The sequence below is a fragment of the Myotis daubentonii genome, chromosome 4 (genome assembly GCF_963259705.1).
Source record: "Myotis daubentonii chromosome 4, mMyoDau2.1, whole genome shotgun sequence".
NCBI classification, from domain to species: Eukaryota; Metazoa; Chordata; class Mammalia; order Chiroptera; family Vespertilionidae; genus Myotis; species Myotis daubentonii.
The window spans coordinates 23,833,638-23,857,534 of record NC_081843.1 but is presented as its reverse complement, the minus strand read 5'-3'; the positions used below and the strand labels follow the sequence as shown (position 1 = coordinate 23,857,534).

Genomic DNA, 23,897 nt, shown 5'->3' with positions numbered 1-23,897 from the left:
TACTATGTACTAGACATTGCTTTAGCCATTTCACCAACATTATCTCACTTAGACCCTCTTAAGATAGGTGGCAAGGCAATATCATTTTTTCCCTGTGACAGATGAGAATGAAGGCCCAGAGATATAAAGTAACTTGGCTGCCAAATTATTCTGTCACAGCTGATAAGTAGCAGAGCAGGACAGCTAACCCAAGACTGTCCATCTCCAGCATCCTTACCTTCCAGCTCAAACTCCAACCAAGAACACAGTTTTACTTCAGCAAAGAACATAAGTAATCATGTTTGGAGGAGGGCTGGCATGTGAAAAAATGGTGTTTGAGGGAAAATTGTGTTTGCATCTATGATTGGGTCTTAGAAAAAGTAGGTCCAAACTTTAGTGTACATAGAATTATCTAGAAGGTGTTCTTTAAAAAGTGAATGAAAAATGTGGAGGCCCCCTCACCCAAGTATAAGATTTGCACTTCTAACAAGCATCTCCAGTAATTTTGGATCAAGTCTTTAAGCCATTCTTTGAAGTCTGAGTCCTGGTCCTGGGTGTGATGTAATTTTCCTGTGTAACTTTGAGCAACATCATTTATCGCATTTAAGTCAGTTCCTTCATCTGTAAAAGCAGAAAGGTTGAGTGAAATGTATTTTCTTCATTGTCTTCATTGAAGTGTATTACTTGCATTGTCTCATAAAATTACTTTCCCAACCCTGATGGAGGGTGGATATTATCATCGCCTCTGCTTTGCAAATGGTAGAAATGGATGTTCTGGGTATGTGAATGGCTTGCACAAGAGTGTACAGACTGATTCTAATCTGAGCCAGAGCGATCAAATCACAGTACTGTGCTGGCAGTTTTCCCCAAGTTCAGTGTCAGGTTCGAGGATTTGTTTTGCAAAATAAACAGATTTCAAACAACGTTCCTTTCTATTGTGATTAGTAGAGTCCCCTGGGCTTGAGGTGGTGGTGTCTTCTGTCCTGGATTTTAAAAGAATACGCCAAGACTTCCCAGGGTTGGGCATGGGTGGATCAATAGCAGGACCACTAGGGGGGGTGACCTTCATGGGAGACCTTAAGTAGCGACAAGTGAATAGTGCAAACTGGTATGCTGTTATCATTTCCTATGCTGGCAGATATGATTCCCTTCCAAAGTGACTTACAGTCAATGTGGGACCTTGTCCTTTCTCCACAGCTACCCCTTCCTTATCCAGCCTCCCCAGGTGACACTCACCCCTCTGCCTTCTTATTGGCTCATTCCCTATGTCCCCACAGTGGGTTGCTAGCAACATTCCTGCCATTGGATGGTAAAATACTAACTGATTTTCCTGAAGAGAAGAGATCAGATGTAGAAATTGGTCAGAACACGGTGGTTTATACAAAGTTGGTGTGTTTATGACACGGGATTTTTCAGAACCTTTCATTAGTTCACCTGATAGTAACAGTAATGATACCAGTCATAGCCCTCATGCATATAGACTTCCCATATGCCAGGCCCTGTGACATGTGTTGTACACAATGTCTCATCTCATTCTTACAAAAAACAGGGGCGCAGATTGGTTGAGTGACTTGCTGAAGGTAACAAGAATACCAAACAAAGGGGCCACACTTGAAACCCAGGCATGTCTGAGGCTAAGGCTTAGCCGCTAAGCCAGCCGTGGGCAAACTACGGCTCGCGGGCCAGATCCGGCCCATTTGAAATGAATAAAACTTAAAAAAAAAAGACCGTACCCTTTTATGTAATGATGTTTACTTTGAATTTATATTAGTTCACACAAACACTCCATCCATGCTTTTGTTCCGGCCCTCCGGTCCAGTTTAAGAACCCATTGTGGCCCTCGAGTCAAAAAGTTTGCCCACCCCTGAAGCCCATCACTCCCCGCTTATGTCTTCCTTTCAAGAAGGTGGCAAGTGTGGGAGCCAACAAACTCCCCAATCTTGTTATTACGCCTCATGGTGACTTGAGACTCGGGTCTACAGGCTAGAGCAGTGATGGCGAAATTATGACATGCGTGTCAGAGGTGACACGCGAACTCATTTTTTTGGTTGATTTTTCTTTGTTAAATGGCATTTAAATATATAAAATAAATATCAAAAATATAAATCTTTGTTTTACTATGGTTGCAAATATCAAAAAATTTCTATATGTGACACGGCACCAGAGTTAAGTTAGGGTTTTTCAAAATGCTGACACGCCGAGCTCAAAAGGTTTGCCATCACTGGGCTAGATGCTAGAGGAAGATCAGTGACCCCCAGGGAACTCGACCTGGCCCTCTCTGAGTCCCCTTCTCTCTTCCCTAGATAGGCCAGGATAAAAAAAGATGCATTTAACAGGACAGGTGAAATTAGCTCCGTTTGCATAGAAAAACAGCTTCCAAGCCTTGTTTTTGACCCAGCTTGAACTATTTTCTAAATGCATCAGACAACAGGCTGATAATACGGACAGGGATGCTGACTGTCTCCTGATGCTGTCACGGGACTCATAATGGCTTTGTTTTTCACAGGGGAGGAAAAAAGTTTATGCCTCAAATTAGTAGGTCTGTCATGTTCCAAATTGTTTGCATTTCTAAAAATGGATGTTGACATGTGACTAGTTATTATCTAACGCAAGACCCGAAAATCTGCCTCTTTCAAGGCAACGACTGAGTCGCCAAGGGATTCTCATTAGACACGAGGATCTAAAGCTCTGGCTCCTAATAAGGGAATGCAGTGCAGCCGCTCTCACCCGCCTCCCCTAGAGCTCAGGTTGTTTCTGAGCCTCTGGGACCCTGGTCAAGCTCCTCTCTTCAGAACCCTCAGCCCACAGGATCCCCGGAAACCTAATCAAAAGGTCATTTCCAATCGCAGTGATTTTCAAAGTGTGGTCCCTGGACCAGCAGCATCAACATCACCTTAGAATCTGTTAGCGATTCAACCCACCCAAGGCTGGTGAATAGGAATCTCTGGTGGGGCCCAGGAATCTGGATTTTAACAACCCTTCAGGGTATGCTGATGTGCATGCACTCAAATGGCTCAAATGTGAGAACCACTGGTGGGCCCACGACTCCCTCCTTCCCACTCACATGCACTCATTCACTGTATTCCAGTTTCTCAATTACTCTTCTACCCCCATTTTCTTCTCTCCTTCCTCTACCAGCCCCCGTTCAGGTTACCGCCCATCTGGGTGATGGCAGGCGCCTCCCAGTGGGTGTCACCAATGCCAGTCCACTCTCTCCTAATCCAGTCTCCACTTGGAAACCAGATCTAGCTTTTGAGAATGCAAAACTGGTGGTGCTAGGATCCTGCCTAAAGCCCTGCTATGTCTTCAAATTTTCCCCCTGTTCAAGGTCATGAAAGAGTTCTACTTCAACCTCTTTGGGTCACCTACATTCTCCCCACCACCGATCCAACAAAGCACCGGAGTGAAGAAAGAAGAGAACCAAGTTGCCAGTCTGTTCTGAAAAGAGCTGCTCCCATCACACCATGGGAAATAACTTAGGCATTACAGTCAGAGAGACACGGGTGTAAATTACAGCTCTACCACTTAGCAGCCCTGCGACTGTAGGCAAGCCAATCTCCTCTAAAGGGGATTGACAACACCTACCCCGCTGGGATATGGGAGGATTAAGTGATAACAAAGCACTCTGCGTGGCACATAGTAAGGAAGTAACAAGCTCTATCCACCTCCTGCTCACCCAGCTAGTTTCAAGTAGACCAACTCCTTAACTTTTGATGCTACCTCAGCAAAGTTGAAAATAGCGTTCTGTACCCTGAAAGCCTAATCATTCCCAATGATCCTGGGAATGTTTTCTCTCTGTTTATCTATCTGTTTATCTCTCCCTCGAAAGTTGTGTTTTTTCCTGCATTAATTTACATTGTGTTTTGCCATGTTGTCTGAGACAAAGCAACATTTCCCAGAGGTCTTATCTAGGATGGTTTCTGGGAGTGACATTTTCCTTCAGGCAATATATATTGGAAAGCGAGAAGTAGTAATTCTTCAACAATGGGCCCGGCACACACACACACACACACACACACACACACACACAACATCTATACACTAGAACCTAGACACTTAGACGGGCTTGCAGGTCCACCCAACACAGACACACATTTGCATTGAGTCATACATAGACACTAGGACTCTCTGTGCCTTCACTGATTAATGTCAAGTCTGACAACACCTGTACAAACAAGCTACAGAACACCGTTCGGTACCTTTTGGTGACTTAAGTGTCGCCACTGCCCAGTCACCATCAGAACTTCCTAAAAAATAACAATGGAGAGATGCTGATCTGTTTCTTGCTTCGGTTTCGCTGTGTCTTCACATCCAGGTGCTGCTGGTGGCCCCAGCTGGAGCCTCCAAAGGGGACAGGCCTCAGGGGACACAGGGAACAGGGCGAAGGACCAAATGTGCAAATGAAGTTATGTGGGCATCTCTTTCTGCAAGGCCTTGAAGCAGTTTCAAGACAAAGCCCACAGAGGGTCAAGAGAAGCCCCCTGCAAAAGGCCTAGATATTTTCAGTAATGTAAAGGGAGAGAGAATTCTTAGACAGTGAGTAGCTCTAAACCTCAACCCTCTAAGAAACAGAGAAAAATCTGCTTAGATGAGGTGACTTTGCTTAATGACGACAACACTGTGCTGACAAGGGACACACTTTGATCCTGTTTTACAGCAATCCCCCTCCTGAAAAAGGGTGGGGTGCATTATTAGCATCAAATTCCAGGTAGGGGCAGACCCTGCTGACTGCAGCTGTGTTTGAAAAAATATTGTTGAATGAATGAATGAATGAATGAATGAATTCAAGTTTCTCCAAGGAGTCACTTTTCCTAAGGTATGGAAATTCCCTTAAAAGCTAAGCTGGTGAATTGAGAATTCCATAATGCCCAGAATTTTTATTATAAATCAATTTCTCCAAATTGAATTCCATTTCAGAGGTTCCGAATGAGCACTGGGGGACTCTCACATTATTAGCAGAACTCCAGGGGGACCCCTTTCATAAAGTAAAAGATGGCTCTGGCTGCACACCCTAGCCTGTCCTTGGTAGGCTTTCTGTGTAAGATTGGGTTTTACTCAAAGCGGGGCAAACCTGCCCACGTGTCTTTGCAGCAGCCTCTGCCCATTGGCTACAGGTCTGACCAATCAGTGTGCACCACCAGCTTCTCTTTCTTAGGAATCAACCAGGAAAGACCAAGCTCTCAACATTTCTCTAAAGTTTCCAGAGACACGTCAGACTGCCAGCTGAGAGGAGACGTAGGGAACAGTCTGTGATCTGAATGATTACAGAGCACAAATCTGTCCCCACTTAAACAGTTCCGGTTGGCCTCACAGGCATTCCAAAGGACACTCAAATTGCCACATTCCCCCTGTGGATCTGAATTCTACACCCTCATCACTCACAACAGAGGGGAAATTGGAGCGACAGGAGAAGAGTAACAAGTTAAAATTAAGTGGAACCCGTCCAGGATGACTTCCTGTTTCTTCTTCCTCTGAGCCGGGGTCTTTGACACTTGGAAACAGTTACTTGGCCCAGTCGTCCTCTGCGGGTGGACACAAGCCTGACCAAGTCACCGAGTCACTGGCCTCAAGGAAGCTCTGTCACCCCGGTCAAAGCCATCACTGTTTGCATTGAAGACAGGAACCATGCTGTGGTCACCTCTGTCCCCACTACCCAAGAAAGGGCTTCGCTCCGACAAATTTTGTTTCATAAAATCCATTGTTAATAAGGACACTTACTCAGAGGGCACGTGGGCTATCAAAACATAGAGGTAAGCTTTCACTATGCACTTGGCACTAGTGGACATTAGCATTTGGGGTGTGAAAAATTAAATTCCTATTAAAAAGGGATGGACCTAAGGCATTGAGAAGAAGAGGACATGAGGGAGCTTTCTGGGAGATGAAAATATTTCTTATCTTTACTGGGATGTTGGTTACCCCAGTCTGTGTATATTTTAATAATCACACTATTGTAAAATTATGATCTGTGTTTAATTATGTGTAAATTATACTTCAACTATAATATACATTAAATATATTTCAATTATACTCAGCATCACAGGGCAATTTTTGCCTTCAAACAATGAAAAACAATTAACACCTTACTCAGTCTCCCCCTACAAAAAGAGGAGAAGGGGCATCCTCTACTTTTTTTTTTTTTTTTTTTGGCTGGTTATATCCTTCTGATGCCAGAAATTGCTCTCGGGATGACAGCATCATTTTGTGGAAAGGACATAGGATTCTGCATCAGGAAATCCTAAATATGACTCTTATCTCTGTCATCTACATAAGTGTGACTTTGGGAAAATCACTTAACTATACAGAGCCTCACTTTCCCCATCTGTAAAACACTGGAACAACACAGAGGTATACTGTTTGGGCGTTCAAAGATACCAGCTCCCTTCCTGCCGTAACTTTAAACAAAATAATAAACTAACAGAGGTCATTTCATGGGTGAGGCCTGTATGCATCATTTAGGGTTTTCACACCAAAAAAAAAAAAAAAAAGTGAAAAAGCAATTTCCACATGTCTAAATGCATTGTTACTGTGGCTTTAAGAAGTGCTACTGGAAAATGTAACACGGTTCCAGCAAAAATAGTCCATCGTCTTGTCAAACAGCAACAGAGAAAATATTTTCTTATTAAAATTTTGAATTAAAAACAACGGCACCACGCACAGCATTCTATCAATCATGCTGGTACATCCTGTCTCTCTCACTAGGCAACCAAAGTTGCACTGAGGCATCTAAAGGGCACATGCTTGGGAACCTTTGGTGGCTGAGGATTTAAAGTCTCAGACAGACACCTAGAGGAGAACTAGACTTGGGGCCTATGGGAGATAAATACCAATGTGGGGGCAGTCTTCTGTTGGCAAAATCCATCAGGAATTGCAGAAAATGGTGGGCCTTTTCTAGTTCAGGAGGCAGGATTCACCCCTCTCTGAACTATCAGGTGATGCTTAGGGATATTTTGACAAACCCCTCCGTCTTATAAGGACTGACCTATGAGGAACCATAAAATGGGTCTTCACATTGTAACCACCCCTCACACTGGTGGCTCAGGTCAGAGAACTTGGGTGCTTACCTAGATTTTTAGGCAACATTTTGGCTCAGCGTATCATCAGACACACCTCTTGACTTCCATCTTGGGGAAAACATTTCTAAAATGCTTGGACCCACATTCCTGACTTAGTAAGAGGATTACTTGAGTGAAATAGAATCCTTCTTTGATAGACCGTCGCCCTTCACCTGGGCATGGGTCTTCACTCTCCAGGAGATAGATGGAGTGGGCAAAGAGGTTTGGGCTGCCTCTTTACTGGTCCTCTGAAAAGTCATCTGCTGTTTGCTTACTTGCTTGTTTGTTTTATGAAATTCCCGAAGTGAGTTAGCTTTCAGGCACATCTTTACCATCCAACTAGAGCAGTGGTTCTCAACCTTCTGGTCCTTTAAATTCAGTTCCTTATGTTGTGACCCAACCATAAAATTATTTTCGTTGTTACTTCATAACTGTAATGTTGCTACTGTTATGAATCATAATGTAAATATCTGATATGCAGGATGGTCTTAGGCGACCCCTGTGAAAGGATCGTTCGACCGCCAAAGGGGTCGCGACCCACAGGTTGAGAACCACTGAACTAGAGGGAAGGATATGGATCTATCTACTTCCTTCAAAGTGCAATCTGGGCAATTGCGTGTTAATCAAGGCACCAGTGTATCTTGGAGATTCAGGGGGAAAATATGAGCAACAAACAACTCTTAAATGCGTGGCAGAATTTACTGAGGCCTGACTATAGACACTGTACATTTTTAATCTCTATTTTACAGATGGGGAAACTGAGACCTGAGGAGGTTAAGTGATTTCTTCAATTACTTGATAAATGTCTGAACTAGATCTTAAACTCAGTCCTGACCACTTGCAGAGGCCATGTTGCAGATGCCATTCTGCCATCTTGCTGATCACCTCCTGCTCCTGACTTGATGTGGGATGACATGGTATTATTCACCAGTTTTACAAATATATAGCGGGATCACTTATCAAGTTCCCCACATGGTGCTAGATGCCGGGGATACGCTGATGCATGGGGCAGACTTGGTTCATGCCTCAATGAAACCTATGAAAAAGGGGTATCAGATGAAATGTTTGGGGAATGAACAAACGGATGATTGATTGAATGAATGAGTGAATGAATGAACATATGGTAAGTCAATTCCATCCCTCATTCTTGTACAGAGTCCGATGAGGTTTTGCCTCTGACATTTCCCTAACATGTGGTGATCTTTACCGATAACTGGGCAGTGAATCCCTTGGGAACAGAGATGCTTCTGCAGTCACATGCTATATAAAAGCAAATGTTATAATTTCTGAATTACAGAGAGAAAAGAGCTCTCTTTAAACATGAGTGAGTGTGTTTCAACAAGCAAACCAAAAAAATTAAATTAAAAGGAACAACCAACAATTACTACCCTCTTCTCCCCAGAGTTGGAATTGAATGAATGGGACAATTTAATGGCCCATACTGTAATAACTAGATATTGTAATAACTAGAATGAGTGAGATTGTTTAACTTTCTAATTTTAAAATTAGAGCAGTGCCTGGAGACCATATAATTCAGCCTCCTCATTTTTCAAATGCAGAAACTTGGGTCGAAGGGTTTCAGTGACCACCTAACCCACCTGATGTTCTGGATATTAAAGCCACCAGGAGAAAGTTATCTTTCAGCAGTATTTTTAAACTTGGCAGTTCACCTTAAAATCTGTCCAAGTCCCCTCTTATTTACTGAATTGACATTTTTATAAAATAAGTCTAGTTATCAGAGGTTGCTGAGCTTTTAACAGCAAAACATTTTTTAAACGACTTCTCTCTCCTGGGTAGTAATGATTTCAGTAATGAAATGTATCCCATCATTCACACCATGGTCACATTATGACTTAATAAAGAACCCTTGAAATAATGTTTATTATGGGATTTGCATGTCATTTGTGCAGGCAGATCCTGGACTCCTGGTAACCCATGGAGTCAGGCCGTCCCTCAGTCAGCTCCTCAGTGGACTTCCACTCACTAGAGATTCCCAAAACTATCTTTAAGCCCCCACAATAGTCAGAGAAGAAGCAGGAGGGCCCATTAATCATATCCAGGATTAGGGAGTATTCCCCAAGTGAGATCCTTCACAAGTTTTAGAGGCTATAGAGGTGTGGCTCTCTTCCTACTAAGCTATTCTTTGATTCTTGTCAAATACAAGCTCATTCATTCATTCAACAAACATTTTAGGAGTCCTTACTTTGAGAAGGAAAGGTTACTCAAAGAGTGTCAAATAAATTGTCCTACTGCAGATTTAATTCCAAATGCACTGCAGACATTTGCTCTGCATGATGCATAAATCCTGCACTCTGAAATCAAGGAACTCTGTGGCCATATGTATCCATTATTTACCCAAGGTGCTACTGGGTTTTGAGGAGGGGATGAGACGCTGAGCCTAAGTTGAACAAATGAGTTGTTTAGGGTAATGTGACCAGTTCCAAAAGATAAAGCATCTGGACTGATTTTTTTGTGTGTGTGCCAAGAAAGGAATCAAATATTAAGAGCAGACACTATTTATGACCTAAATGCAAGGCTCCGAACAGGAGGCAGGACATCAAGTAATGTACGAGGCTTCCACAGTTACATCGACCCAGATGCCCTGACTCTTCCTCTCCTAGGCAACAGCCCTCATCCCTTCCTAGTGTTATCTGTGTCTATTTGAACATGCTTAAGATGTATGTGCTGTGCAGACACACAATGTGGAATAGAGGAATCTGTGGTCATGAGATGTGGATGAGGGTTCAGTTGGGTGTAGAGATTAAACATGAAGCATAGGGGACTGGTATATAAGGTCTTATGAAGCTTCAGGTTTAGAAAAGCCCGCGTCAGTCTGCACAGCCCGCGTCCTTGGTATTATAAATTTGGCTCAACCCTTCTTTACAGGGTTCCATCTGGAAATCCTAGGCGATCGGGGAATAAGAATTCCTAAAGATAGAGTTCTGGCTTAAACACTTACTAAGCTCCTAGTATGTGCCTGGCTGTCTGCTGGGCACCAACGTGGTTGTTTTGTGAGTCCGATGTTTGTAGACCATGGCAACCACAAGCATCATAGACACGTGACAGTGTCTGTGCTTGGGTTTCTGGTGTGAGTTCTATAATGGAATTAGGATATTTCACACTGGAATCGATCAGCAAGCGTTCCCACTCCATCTCTAATGAGTGCCTTGGCAGTGGGTCTTCTGTTTGCTCAAAGTCTGCCTTAGCCGTGGCTGTTGCTGTCACCCAATAGGACTCTGTCATGAGTACATTCTTGAAGATCCTTGGTCACTGTCACACTCCCTCGTGTCTGATTGGGGAATGGACCGAAGGGCTGTGGGAGGGCAGTGGCAGGACCATAGGCTCCAGAGTGATAAAAACACAGGTTCAAGTCTCAGCTCTGTCGCCCACAGCAGCTTGATATGGGGAAAATTCAATTAGCCTCCTTGAGTCTTAGTTTCCTAATCAGAAAATTGGAACCATAACTGGCCTTCCTCTTTGGATCACTGTGAGGAAATGAGACAGGGTCAAAAGGCCCAGTGCAATGTCTCACACTTGGTAAGAACTCGGTTAGTAGCAGCTCCAGGCTGCCTGTCCCAGGAAATGCTTACATCCTGAAGAACGGAAACTTCCTAGGATGGGAATGTGATGTTCACCCACTTCTCAGAGATAGAATGTGTATAGATGAATTCTGTCCACTAAAGGGCAAGGCATTCAGAGACTCTGTGTCCTGGATTCTATGTTAGATTCCCTGAGGATTCACCAGGGCAGATGGTAGATGCAGAAGGGGCTGAGGTGTCAGTGGGATCTGATGAGCATACGGATCCTCCTCCCCAGGTAACAGCCCCAGCACGTGCTGCCCGCCCATCCTGCACCATACAGCCAGGACGGACTTGACCTGGGTCAGACAGAAAGCATCTGAGGGGTCTGATCCTTAGTAAACTATATCCCAGGTAGATAAATCCAGAATATATAGGTAGGTAGAATGATAGATAGATAGATAGATAGATAGATAGATAGATAGATAGATAGAAGATAGATGATAGATAGATAGAAAAAGAGACAGAAGAAAGAGGAGAGAGATTTTGAGAGATAGATAGATGAAGAAAGGGAGAGATTAGAAGAATGGAAAAAGGAGTTGAAAAAAAGTTGGAGAGAGAGAGAAAGATCTGGATGGAACAGCAAAGTAGAGAAGAAAGAGGAGAGGAGAAACAAAACAGCACTTACCGACGGCCTTCAAGGAGGCATACTTGTTGAGCTCTTTGCCAGGAGGCTGCTGTTCATAGGGGTTGGAGATCTGGCCCAGGCTGGGGTACGAATGCGGATGGCCCATCTGCTGCAGCAAAGGGGAGGTGGGCACTGCGTTGTTCATCTGGGTAGAGTCTGGAAATGAAGAGAGAGGGAGATGGTCACAGAGAGCGCAGGTCCTTCTGCCAACCCCACCATTGCTGTATTCATCGAGACCAAAATTTGCGACCCTTTGGGGACATGAGAGAACAGCAACGGATGTTCAGATACATCAGGAACCACGGAACACAGTCTTCACTGGAGAACAGGTGAGGACAGATGATAAAGGCAAAGGATGTGCCCAAAGAGTCTCCACCTCCACCATAAATTAGCACAAGGTCCTATCATTGTAGGGGCTATTTTTTAATTTATTGATTTGAGAGAGAGAGGTATGGGGTGAAGAGAGAGTCAGGGAGACATTGATTTGTTGTTCCACTTATTTATGCATTGATTGGTTGCGTCTTGTATGTGCCCTCAGGGGAGATCGAACCCACAACCTTGGCATATCAGTACAACGCTCTAAACAACTGAGATACTAGGCTAGGACCTGGAGGGACTACTTTTGTTATCAAAACAATATATGAATAAGAAGATGATCAACTTCATAATAGTCAAGGAGATGCAAGTCTGAACATTGAAAACATTGAAAGACACCAATACTGGCAAGGAAGCTGGAAACTGGGCAGTCTCATCAACTGATGGTGGATTTGATGTGATTTGCTGCATTTGCAGAAAGGAATCTGGGAGTGGGTCCTGAATTTAGAGTCCATGTGCATGTTGATCAAATAATTCCACTTCTAGGGACTGAGTCTTCAGAAATATAAGCACCAGGATGTAAGGATATTTGTTGAGAGATGTTCATTGCACTGTTGTTTGTAAAGTGAAAACACACATACTCATAGAGAAACCATCTGAACTCCTATCAATATGGAAATATTTTTTTTTAATTTTAACATTCACTTCTTTTACTTTGTTATTTTGAGCATGTTCATTCTCTTATTCCTATTCACTATTTAAATTTAATTATGTAGTAACTGATAAATAGCAAATATACATGCACATATATGGAAGTTATTCACCCACCAGCCAACTTAGGAACTAGAACATAATCCATGCTCACAAAGTTCTTAAATAAGTTATTGTACATCCATATTATGTACATAATACATACATACATATGATGGAATATCATTCATCCAGCAGAAAACAATAAGTTAAAAATCATTTAACCATGTTAAACTGAATATTTTTGTATGGTTTTATATTGTTAAGAGGAAAAAGAAAAGACAAGAATATAGCATTTTTTTGCCCACCTGGTGTGGTTCAGTGATTGAGCATTGATCTATGAACCAGGAGGTCACGGTCCAATTCCCAGTCAGGGCACATGCCTGGGTTGCAGGCTCGATCCCCAGTGTGGGGCATGCAGGAGGCAGCTGATCAGCGATTTTCTCTAATCATTGATGTTTCTATCTCTCTATCCCTCTCCCTTCCTCTCTGAAATCAATAAAAATCTATTTTTTAAAAAAGAACATCACATTTTTGTTGAATAAAAGAAAATATGCACATTTTTGTGTGCTATGGTTTGCAAAGAAAAAATACATCAAGACACACAAACTGAGTACTGGTTACTTATGTGAAATCAGATTCATGGGGAGATTCAAGAAGTTTCTCTGAGGAAATGTTCTCTGAGTTGAGATTTGGAGATCTAGATGTTAGTCAAGTGTGGGGAGATAGAAGGTGCTGGGGAGGGCGTTCCAGGCAGAGGAAGCAGCACGGATGAAAGCCCTGAGTTGGAGGGAACAGTGCATTCATTCTCAGACACTGAAAGAATGCTCCGTGGCCACTAGCCAGGCATGGCTGCAGGGCGGGCTGTGAGCGACGTGGGACCAGGTGGGGCTGAGAGGCTGGCAGGACCCAGCAACCTTGTTAAGGGCTTCCTCCTCACCCTGAGAGCAATGAGATGGATGAACAAGAGGCAAGAGTCAAATGGGAGACAGGAGTCTAGGTGACATAATTATGGCTCCATTTCAGGCAGGAAATACAGGTTCTCTCCAACTTCAAGAAGCACATGTGCAGATCCAGACAAACACGGCAGGGCTGCTGGTGGTGCCCTGAAGATTCCCAGACACACACCCATTTCCCCGCTGCTGTGTCAGCCGCTAACAGCTCACAGCTGCTCCAAGTATCCAGAAAATTGCTCTCTAGGCTGATTGGAGCCACCACCCAAGTTCTAGGGCACTTAATGCACCTCACCCTCACTACCTGGGGTGGCCAGCGACCAATGTCCAGCTGACATTAAGATCCAAAGACAAGCCTTTGTCTCAGGTGGGGATGAATTATGGAGCAATAGATACCACAGAGCTCCCAGGGGTTGGGACAAGTTTAGAGCAGGGGTTGGCAACTTTTTCTGTAAAGAGCCGGATCGTAAATAAGTAGGCTTTGCCATCCAGTCTCTGTTGTAACTACTCAACTCTGCCCTTGTAGCAAGAAAGCAGAATAAACATTATGTAAATGATGAGTGTGGTTTTGTGCCAATAAAACTTTATTGAAAAACATAGGCGGTAGCTGGCTTTGGTTCAAGGGCTGACGTTTGACACCCCAGATTTAGACTTTATCTGAGATTCTTAAGTGCGGCTCCTTTATCTTTAACATTTTGTTTTTCTCACAACCTTAGAGGTGTGTGTGTGTGTGTGTGTGTGTGTGTGTGTGTGTGTGTGTGTTACCTGACAGGCACTCTCTCAAGTCTCATGCCCTGTACCCCTCTTAAGTGCTGCTCCTAGACAATTCAATCCATGGCATGCATGGAAGAGTTGGGCTTCAGAAACCAGTAAACCCAAATGGAAAGAGGCAGGGATTTCACAGCTGAGACACAGAGATAAGGAGAGCATTTTTATCACTGCCCATGCACAGGCCTTCACACAAGCCCAACTGTCTAATGGAAATGTCATCAAACATAAGCCAAGTGCCCAGCCTCTGGCCAGCATCTGAGAAGGCAGCCCTATCCTTCTCCATGATAGGTTTTTGGCTAACATTCAGCTGGGGCAGGAGAGGCTTAAGATTAATGAATTAATGGAGGAAAAGATATTGCATAAGATACAACTTTCACTGGACCCTGGACCCCAAGGTCCTTTGACAATTTCCTCTCCAGAGCAACCTGCTGGGGAGGTCTGTCTGCTTTCCCTGGGCATGGCCGTCCAGACATGTTTTTGTGCCCAAATGTCGGTCCAGTTGTAAGTGGCTTATGTAAGTTCTCATTCTGTGCTTTTCCTCATGACATATTTTTCTAGTGGACAGCTTTGTTTATGTGAGTTCAGAGCCACCACTTCCTCTGGCACTTCCTCATCCCTATTTGAGTCACTGGATGAGCTGCCAATCATGGTAACTGCCTTAGTTTGGGTTTCCCCAGAAGTCACTGAGATAAGGACTTAAGTGCAAGAAGCATAAACAGGAGATGATCTCGGGAAATGCTGGTAAAGTGGAGGGGGGAGGGTGAAACAGGGAAGAGAAAGAAGCAGCTAGAGAGTGCAATGATAAGCAAGAAGCAACCTTGGTGAACTGGATGGAGTTTATTCCACACTGGCATTTTGTTATGTTGGTGTAGAATGCATGTCTCAGAATTCTGTCACCCCAGGAGAAGGGAACACCTTAGTATTTATACACTCACTCCCACTAGTCATTGGTTGAGGACCAGGAGACAGTTATTCCTCAGCACTTGCAACCTGCCTTGTTCATGGGCAGAGTGAGCTCTAGTGGCCAGAGAAACTCTTATTCAGAGATGTAAGAGCTGGCAGTCGGAAATCAGGCCAGTACCTCACCCTTTTGGCTACAGAAGTGAGCCCATGACCCAAATCAAACCAATCACAACACCTTCTTCTTCTCACAGTGACTAGGCCAGAAGTGAGTGTGTGATCTAGGCTAGGACAATCAGAGTTCTTCCCTGAATTTTTCTATTTGGAACCTTTGGTGTCAAGGAGCTAGAAGGCATGAAGTCAAGTGAGTATGAATCTATCACATGGACAAAAGCATTTTCCATTGTGAAGAAATAAAGGACAATGGGCGAGAAGCAGAGGAGAGAGGGAAGCCCTTTTTTAAATAAGCTAGTACACTTTGGGATTACTGTCACTTGCAAAGTAGACTTCTGACTAGTGTGATTGTTATCTGGAACTGACCAAAGGGGAGGCTGCCCATGGGGCTCTAAGGATTGTGTCAGATACAAAAGGCAATACTCCTGGGTTTTCTACAGAGCTTCAGTAGATATTTCAAAGAGCAAATTGCCTTAGTAGTGCATACAGAATTCTCAAGGATATTCATAAGCTAATTAACTAATGTCTTAATGGAAGTCCCCTCCCCTCCCATTTTCGCCCTGGAAAATAGATTCCAAACACCAGTCTATCCAGTTACAGAGTTGACCTCCTCAGCCCAGCAGCCAGTGGGAGCCCTTCCTCCCATCTCTTTGCTCCCCCAGTCCCAGATCCCACCCACTAGGCACAAATCCTATTTCCAGGCAGGTCAGGGGAAATGCTAAACACTTCATTAAAGAAAATAAAGATCTGTATAGATGTTCCTCACCACTTGGGACAGCCTTTTATATTATTAAACAGAATGTTTAATATTCCATTATAAAGTATTTGCTCTTGGATGACTCTCCCAAGCCCTGAGCTACCTCAAGGGCAGCGGTTAGCTACTTAATGTAAGTGGGTATGACGGAGAAGGCTCACCAAAGTGATCCCTCACAAAGGAAGAAAGGAGGCTGCCCCAAAGTTCCTGCTTTCACATTCAGAACCACAGGAAGCAAATTTCTGGCAGTTTTAGATCATCATTTTGTGCTAGCTTCCAGGCACTGAATATTCAGAAATATTGAAACCAGTCTCAGGCCAGCGATCAAGAATTATTAAACAGACATTTGTGACTGGGTTTTTAAAATGTTATTTCATGTTCTTGAACAAGACCTCACAACTCAGTTTCTCTGTGAATTTTCCACAAATATATCCAGCTACGGGGGAGAAACAAAAGTGTAGATGGAGAGAAAACCTGGTTGGCATCCAAGAAAATAGAACAATAAGGTGAGTGAAGAGTGGATAAGATCAGGGTTATAATCTGAAAATCCTACCGTAGCCAACTGAGAGAAGGAATCTAAAGATAGATGATAGATAGATAGATAGATAGATAGATAGATAGATAGATAGATAGATTTGAATATGCAGGATATAGATATCAATATGTTTGAATAGATGCATATAGAGATGTATAAAATGTCTTTTGCACAGTCATGACCATAAAGGGAATTCAGTAAGACCAACATGTCTTGTTCTTAGCAGGATTATTTCCCTTCTAGACACACCTCACCTGTGTAGAAAGGTACTTCCTCCCCACAGCCACAAGAAGACTTTCCCTGCCTCCTTATAATCTTGCAGCTCATTCTGAAGCTTAGAAATGATTAATAAGAATGTGCTGTCCTGCGATGCTGCATTCTGTCAAGACCCTCAGTCAGCAAACAAAAAGTTGATGGCATCCTTACGCTCTCCTTCCTAAGAGAAAAGAGGGGCCTCATGTATTTGACCAACAGTTTTTCAAATAAAGTTAAGATTCAGTTATTCTAATTGGAAGCATCTGGCAGATTTACATTAAGGTAACCTCCATGTAAGTGTCATTATTACATGGTATATCTTAGTCACCAAACAGAGAAATGAAATGAATGCCATTCAGATAGGATCATTAGGGTAAAAATGCTCAGGTACAAACTCTGGGATGGTGCTCCAGGTTTCTCAGTCCAGGAGACAATGACTATGAGAAACCAGACCAACGTGGCTCTTCTGGGAGGAAAGGTTATAATCTGCACAGCTTGCCCTTACCAATTGAGAGAAGGAATATAAATATGATAGATAGATAAATAGATAGATAGAACGTCTTTCAAGGCATATCACAAGGAAGAATAGCACAGAAAGGTAAAAGATGGTGAAATATTATTTTGTGGAGCATATATTATGTGGCAGTCACTTGATAATAGAACTCCTTCATATCTATAACTTTGTTTCTGTTTTGTTTCTTCATTTATTTGTTCCTGTTTGGTTCTGGTTTTCAGATACCACACATAAATGAAGCCATATGGTATTTGTCTTTCTCTGTCTGGCTTATTTCATTTAGCATGATCCCCTCTAGGTCCATCCATGTTGTTGCAAATGAAAAGATTTCATTAATTTTCATTGCTGAGTAATATCCCATTGCATATGTCAACCAATGGTCATTGGTGCCAATTCAACGCCAACAGGAATCCCCAATTTGTGGTGCAGTGAAGACTGAAACATTATTCATTGCAAAAGAGCTCAATTGTAAAATAGCACCACTATGAGGCGGCCCTGGGGCCAGGCCTGTCTCCGGCTAGACAGCTCTGCTCTTCTCCTCAATGGCCTGCTCTGCTCCATGCAGGTCTGCTTTGTGCTGCGCTGGTCTGTTCTGCTTTGCTCTGGTGAGACATCTTTGGTGTTTCAGCTAAGCCAGGGAGACCTAGTCATTAGTCACAGGTGGAAAGGTAAAGTGAGCTCCCAGAGCCAGAAGGGAGCTGGCTTACATGAACAGAAGTCCCCACCCCTGGTTCCTCATTGGACCATCCTCATGCAAATGAGGACTCCAAATCCTCACAGTTTGATTGGTCCAAAAGGCACTGTCCCGATCGATCAGAACAGAGCCACTCTGATTGGTAGGAGCTGCACAGCTCTGATTGCATGAGGAAAGCCTCAGTCCTATTGGTTGAAATAGGGTTCCAGGGACTCCTTTATAAGGGCAGGCTCAGATGGCAGGTAGACAGGTCAGCACAGGCTTCTCCCTGAAGTGCAGTTTGCATGAGAAGTCCTTGTACAGAAATAGCTGCTAGATTCTGTTTTGTTTTGTTTTTAATTTGGGCCCAATTAGCCACCAGGAGCTCTTCTTAGTAGGTATCTTTTTTCCTCAGGGTTCACATACATATGCACCACATCTCCTTTATCCACTTGTCTATCAATGTGCACTTGGGTTGCTTCCATATGTTGGCTATTGTAAATAATGCTGTAATGAACATGGATGTGCATATATCTTTTCAAATTAGTGTTTCTAATTTCTTCAGGTAAATACCCAGAAGTGGGATTGCTAGGTTTTAGGGTAGTTCTTTATTGAAGAACCTGTTCAATGGTTTGAACCAGATTTGGGGGTGGGGTGGGGAAATGGGTGAAAAAGAAGAGATTAAGATGTACAAATTGCCAAATATAAATGGGAGGGAAGGTGGCCAGTCATGGGGATATAAAGTACAGCATAGAGACTATAGTCAATAATATTGTAATAACTCTGTATGGTGTCAGGGGGCACTAGACTTATTGGGGTGATCACTTTGTAAGTTTTGTAAATGTCTAATCACTGTGTTGTACACCTGAAATTAATATAATACTGTGGCCCAGTGTACGGATTCATGCACATTGAAAATAAATTAATTAGAAGTATTTTAATATCGCTATTCGCCCTTTCTCTATAATAGAAGTGTCAACCAAATTCATGATTGACAATGACAGATTGAAACACATGCATGCAATTGGCGCCAGCAAGAGCTTTATATGTATTGTGCATGCACGAGTCAACTTAGCCTTTTATAGATATAGCATAAAGTTGCTTAATTAGACCTGCTTTCTGATGTAGCTGAACTTTTTCCAGCCCAGTGAAGCTTCTCTTTCAGGTAATTGTCAGCAACAAAGCAATAAATATCAACACGAAGCAGATTATTATTGTAGATCACGCAGGGAGAACAAAGGGTAAAATATTTAATTGCAGCAGTGCTTGACTATATTCTTTGCAGTGAGAAAACCTAAAGTCATTCTCAAGGTCCACTATTTCTTACTTCTTCTCAGTCGGGTTAAGTTTCTAAACATTCTAAATCTCCATTTTCTGGCTAATGAAAAGAAAATAGGATTCCACCGAGTCTCCTACCTACTCCAGGACTTTTGTGAGGATCAAATGAGATGAGGCACAGAAAAACGCTTCACAGACATTTGGTTAAAGTGTGAAATGTTTCCACCTGGCTATAAAGCAAGTCATGTTCCTGGGCTGAAGAAACTGCAAGGAGACTAGTCGTCGCTAGGGAGAGGAAGCCAGGCAATGCTACGTGACGTCATTACCTGGCACCAATAGCAACAATTTCTGGGCTGAGCTGGGCTGTGGGCCGAATTTTGCACTATGGGGTCTTGGCAGCCTTGGCTGCGATTTCATGGGCTGTCGCTCCAGGTTGGTGGTGGGGCCTGTGTCCCACTTGGGAGAAGTCTAGTGTTGCTTTGTGAACACCAGGTCTGCGGTGCCAGTGCGCGTCACGGCAGCTCCTGCATTGAGTATTGGTCCCCTGGTGGTCAGTCCGTGTCATAGTGACTGGTCAGACAGTTGGACACTTAGCATATTAGCCTTTTATATATAGAGATTGCATGTCAACTGCAATTGAAAAATTTTTAATTTAAAAATAAATGATTTTTAAAAAGAACTTTTATGTACTATCTCCTTTAAGCTTTATATTAACTCTACGAGGTAGTGATAAGGAACAATATATTTTTTTGGAAAAAATAAATGTTTAATTTAGATAAATTAAAATGGTTATAATACTGATATGAAATAACCAAAGTTCAAATCAAGTCATGGAAACCTTTAATTCATTCCCCAAACAAAACCAAAACTGCTTATACATTATCAAAATAGCTCCACTAAAGCAAAGGAGATGGACATTTCTTAATGTGAGAAAAAAACAAGGTAGGTTAGGTTGGAATAGCAAACAATGTATGCTCTATAGAGTCAGAAATACCCTAATGTGTTCTGGTTTGGAAATGAAAGAAGGGACTGCATCTGGCTGGTGTTGGTAAGCGAGCTAATGAGAGGTGTAGCAAATGGAACTGTCACTAAAAACAACTCAACAGCAGGCCATTATGAACATGAGCCCATCACAGTCAGAATCTTCCACTGTGACCAGCGAGACCAGCAGGGGCACTGAGAGCAGTCCGCCCCAATGGGCGTGGCCACCAGGTGAAGAGGGCCCAGTCTTCAGCTTTGATGTTTCAGGCACATTCCTAAGTGCCAGGCTCCTCTCTTCCCTTAAGACCACACCATAGCCATCCCCTAAGCTGGGTTCACTCTTCTTTTGGTTCCTTTCTTCCTACCAAACCTTTTTGCCTGACTTATAAGGAGGCCCTTTAAGTAAACATTATACCAGATGGTACAGAATAAAAGAAAATAAAGTCCAAGAAACAGTGTTTGGGATAATTTAGGAAAGCAGCAGTAGTGGCTGCCAGAGGGAATAGTTCAAAGTATTCAAAACTAAAACCAAACTCAGCACTACCATCGACCTTCCTCTCAGAGCTGAGATGTGGCAGGTGAGTCTTGATTACAGACAGCCACACACAAGTCCCAGGTTGGGTAAGTTAAGATAATTTACAAATAAAAATCCAGAATTAATACTGAAGAATAGGCTTTTGGGGCTCTTCTTAAGCCAATGAATCTGATCAAATCAGAACAAAGGAGTTCGAGATGCCCTCATTGTGCCTGGAGATAGGGCACTTTTTCCCAGGCTGCGTGACAAGGGTATTCACTAGTCGGAGAGTATGGTAGAAACACCTCTACCAAAATGAGTAGCGGGAAAGGATGGAACTTTATACCTGCTCAGGGATGATGCTAGCAGGACCAGCTTGAGATGAGAACAGATGATAAACTAAAAAACAGAAGACTCCTCCATGGATAGCTATCCCATGCAAAAGCAACGCACATACAACGAAGAGTTGAGGTGTTCTCAAACAATCTGCCTATGAATACAAATTTGAAACTAAAAAGGACAAGCTACATTACCTTCAAATATAGTTCATATAAATTAGTTCTCAAAAAAAAAAATACCTTCCAGGTACAGATATACTGTCTACGGTACCGTATATACAAATAAGCAGTATAACTCAATTTATTGCTAGAATGCTATTTGGTTGTTGCAAAATCCATCAGGGTATATGTATTTTAAAAAAGGGGTAGGGGCATGGAAGGCAACCAGAAGAGTAATCTGCAAATTGCCTAAAGTACCAGGCTAATTTTATACTATATTTTAACCTTTCCAAGAAAGTGAAATAGCTCTTTTGGGGAGAAAAATTGTTTTGAAAGAGAGAGAACATAAGCCATAATGAGATAAAAAGACACATTCATGGGAAAAGACTTCATCTCGCTTTTACTAAATTTTAATATTTCTAGAAAAAAAATCAAAGTTAGCCAACACCAAGCTGAATATCATATAAAGAAAAAACAAACTTAAGGGTTTCTAAATACGCTACTCTTAGCTCCAGGAATGAATATCTTCCATCTTGTCAGCATCAAACTCTCTCCAACTGTCTGGTGCTGGCATAGCAGAACTCAAGGAGTTCTAAATTTCCTGGGAGGTCAGCTTCCCATCCATGTTCTGGCCAGTCTTATGGAATACATCCCAAAGGTCTCAGACGCTAGAAACTTGTAGTAGGGAGATAGGTTTAGCTGGGCAGTTTTCTCAACACGATCTCTCAGAGACTGGAAATGTTGGCAATGCTGATGCCTCTGAAACTCTGTACTTGCTCTTAATTGGAGACCTGTTGCTCTCAGTTTGTGGGTGAGAGTACTGATCAGCTGTAGTGTCTGGCTTAGCTTAGATACCCGAGAATCTGAGCTAGCTTCTCTCTCTATGCTTTGGGTTTTTACTGTGTCTGGTCACCTGATGCAAAGACTCTCTTTTCAGAGTGGCCGCTGTATCACCCCTCCTCCTGAAGGACAGTTGCTTGCTTTTCTGCCTTGCCCATAGCAACCCGATCTCTTTCTACCAAGTTGACTCTGGGTAAGATTACTGACTGCCTCATTCATCCCCTCAAGTTTAAGATCATTCTGTCTCTGGTCCCCCCCTAGGGCACTGTTCTCCTCCTTTAAGGAGTTATGAAGGTACAGGATATTCTGTTTCAAATTCTCACTGGGTTTTGTTGCAGAGTTCTGATGGAGCTGAAGGCAATGGAATAATCTGGTCGTTTCCCCTAGTCTCTGCCAAGGAGTGCTGATTCATATCACTGTGGTAACTCCATGGCTTCTTGTGTCCGTCCGCAGTTTTCTGTTTTGCCTCCACAGCAGGAGGGACACTGTTTACGGTATTGCCAATGGAAGCTACGCTCATCTGAAGTCCCTCCACAGTGGCAAGCAGGCTAATTAAATCTGCCACTGACTTAACATTGACTCTGAGGTGGTTTGCTGCAGAATTCAACAGAGAAATCTGCTTATTCATGTCTATGATGTTTCTCCGGACTTTGTTCAAGCCCAGCTCTCCAAATCAATCTTCTCTAGTTGTTTTTTGTTTGCTGAGTACTTCTTCTTCATTAAGTTTGGAAATTTCTTGGAATGAGCTTTTCTGAGTAGATTCCATCGTTCTAAATTTTTCCTTGAGGGCATCCAGATCCTCCTTCAGAGCAGCGGGCTTCCACAGCAAGGCAACGCAGGTGGCTAGGACGGCAAAAGCACAGAGCAGAGAGCATACTTTGAAGCGTCGTAAACAGCCGCCCTTGACAAATCGAGAGCGATTTCCAACTACAGCGAATTCCTCCTCCTCCTCGGAGCGGGATTCAGTGTCTCAGGCAGGAGGCTCAGCATGAAGCAGGCAGTGGCCTGAGCCTTCCTTGGGATTGTTTCTCTGACTGTCCCCAGACAAGCCACTCAATGCATTGAGCTCATTGCTTTTTCATCTTGTGTGGGGTGAGTGGAGCACCCACTCCTGAGCTGGTTTGTACCTGATGCCCAATTCTCTAGCTACCTTAGAGCTGCCTTCTAGGGCGAGAGATCCTGGGCCAAAGCCCCCTGGACACTCCCACCCAGGTGTGAAATTGACCAGATGTTCTGGGAGCAAGAGATTAGAGACCAGAAGACAATAGAACTCAAGGATGGGGGAAGTCACATAGATGTGGCCAGGGAGCTGGTGATCCGAATGAACAAGGTGCTAGGCATGAAGTGTCAGTTAAAAGCCTGTTAAGGGGACAACTTTTGTCTTCCAAAGGGGCTGAAAAGTCAAGTCAAGAATGAGCTATTCTCAGCTCTGATAAGTAGGTAATATTTCTAAGGGTGCTCCTGGAGCTGGGAAGGACACACAAATGGCTGTGTGTCCTTCTGAGACTGGATTTCCAATGGAGAGGGAAAAGAAACCTGTTACTGGATGGGAGGAGAGGGAGAGGTGCAGAAGGAGACAGTGGGAACGTGCTAGCCCCTCCCTAGCTGGACAGGTGGCAGCAGGAGGAAGCTCCCAGTTGCTATAACCCAGACACAAGCTTGGGCCCCAAGAAAATGCCCAGATCCAGGGTGCTCACTGCCCTCCAGCCTCTGTCCTGAGTTTGAAGGAAGCCCGAGACCAGCCTCTGTCCTGAGTTTGAAGGAAGCCCGAGACCAGGAAGACCCAGGGCCTGGTTCATTGTGGAGGGCTCAGCCTGAGGAGTCAGTCCAGCGTCCAGGGAGACCCAGCCCTGCTTTCAGGGCTTGGGAGGTGCGGTGTGGAGGGGCAAAGGCAGCTCAGCCCACCTGAAGGGCTCCTGCCCAGAGGTCTAGGTATTCTGGCACCAGGGGACTCTG

General features: G+C 43.5%; 1 protein-coding gene and 1 pseudogene across 1 annotated transcript in view; both read right to left on the bottom strand.

The window, feature by feature from the left end:
- The window catches only part of SHISA9 (shisa family member 9), a 285,914-nt gene that overhangs the window by 16,909 nt on the left and 245,108 nt on the right, over positions 1-23,897 (bottom strand). Inside the window, exon 3 of the mRNA XM_059693206.1 lies at positions 11,238-11,393. Within this exon, the coding sequence (XP_059549189.1) occupies positions 11,238-11,393 (156 nt within the window). The remainder of the gene's footprint in view (positions 1-11,237; positions 11,394-23,897) is intronic.
- LOC132232486 (EF-hand calcium-binding domain-containing protein 14-like) overlaps positions 21,539-23,897 on the bottom strand; it is a 177,789-nt pseudogene continuing 175,430 nt past the window's right edge.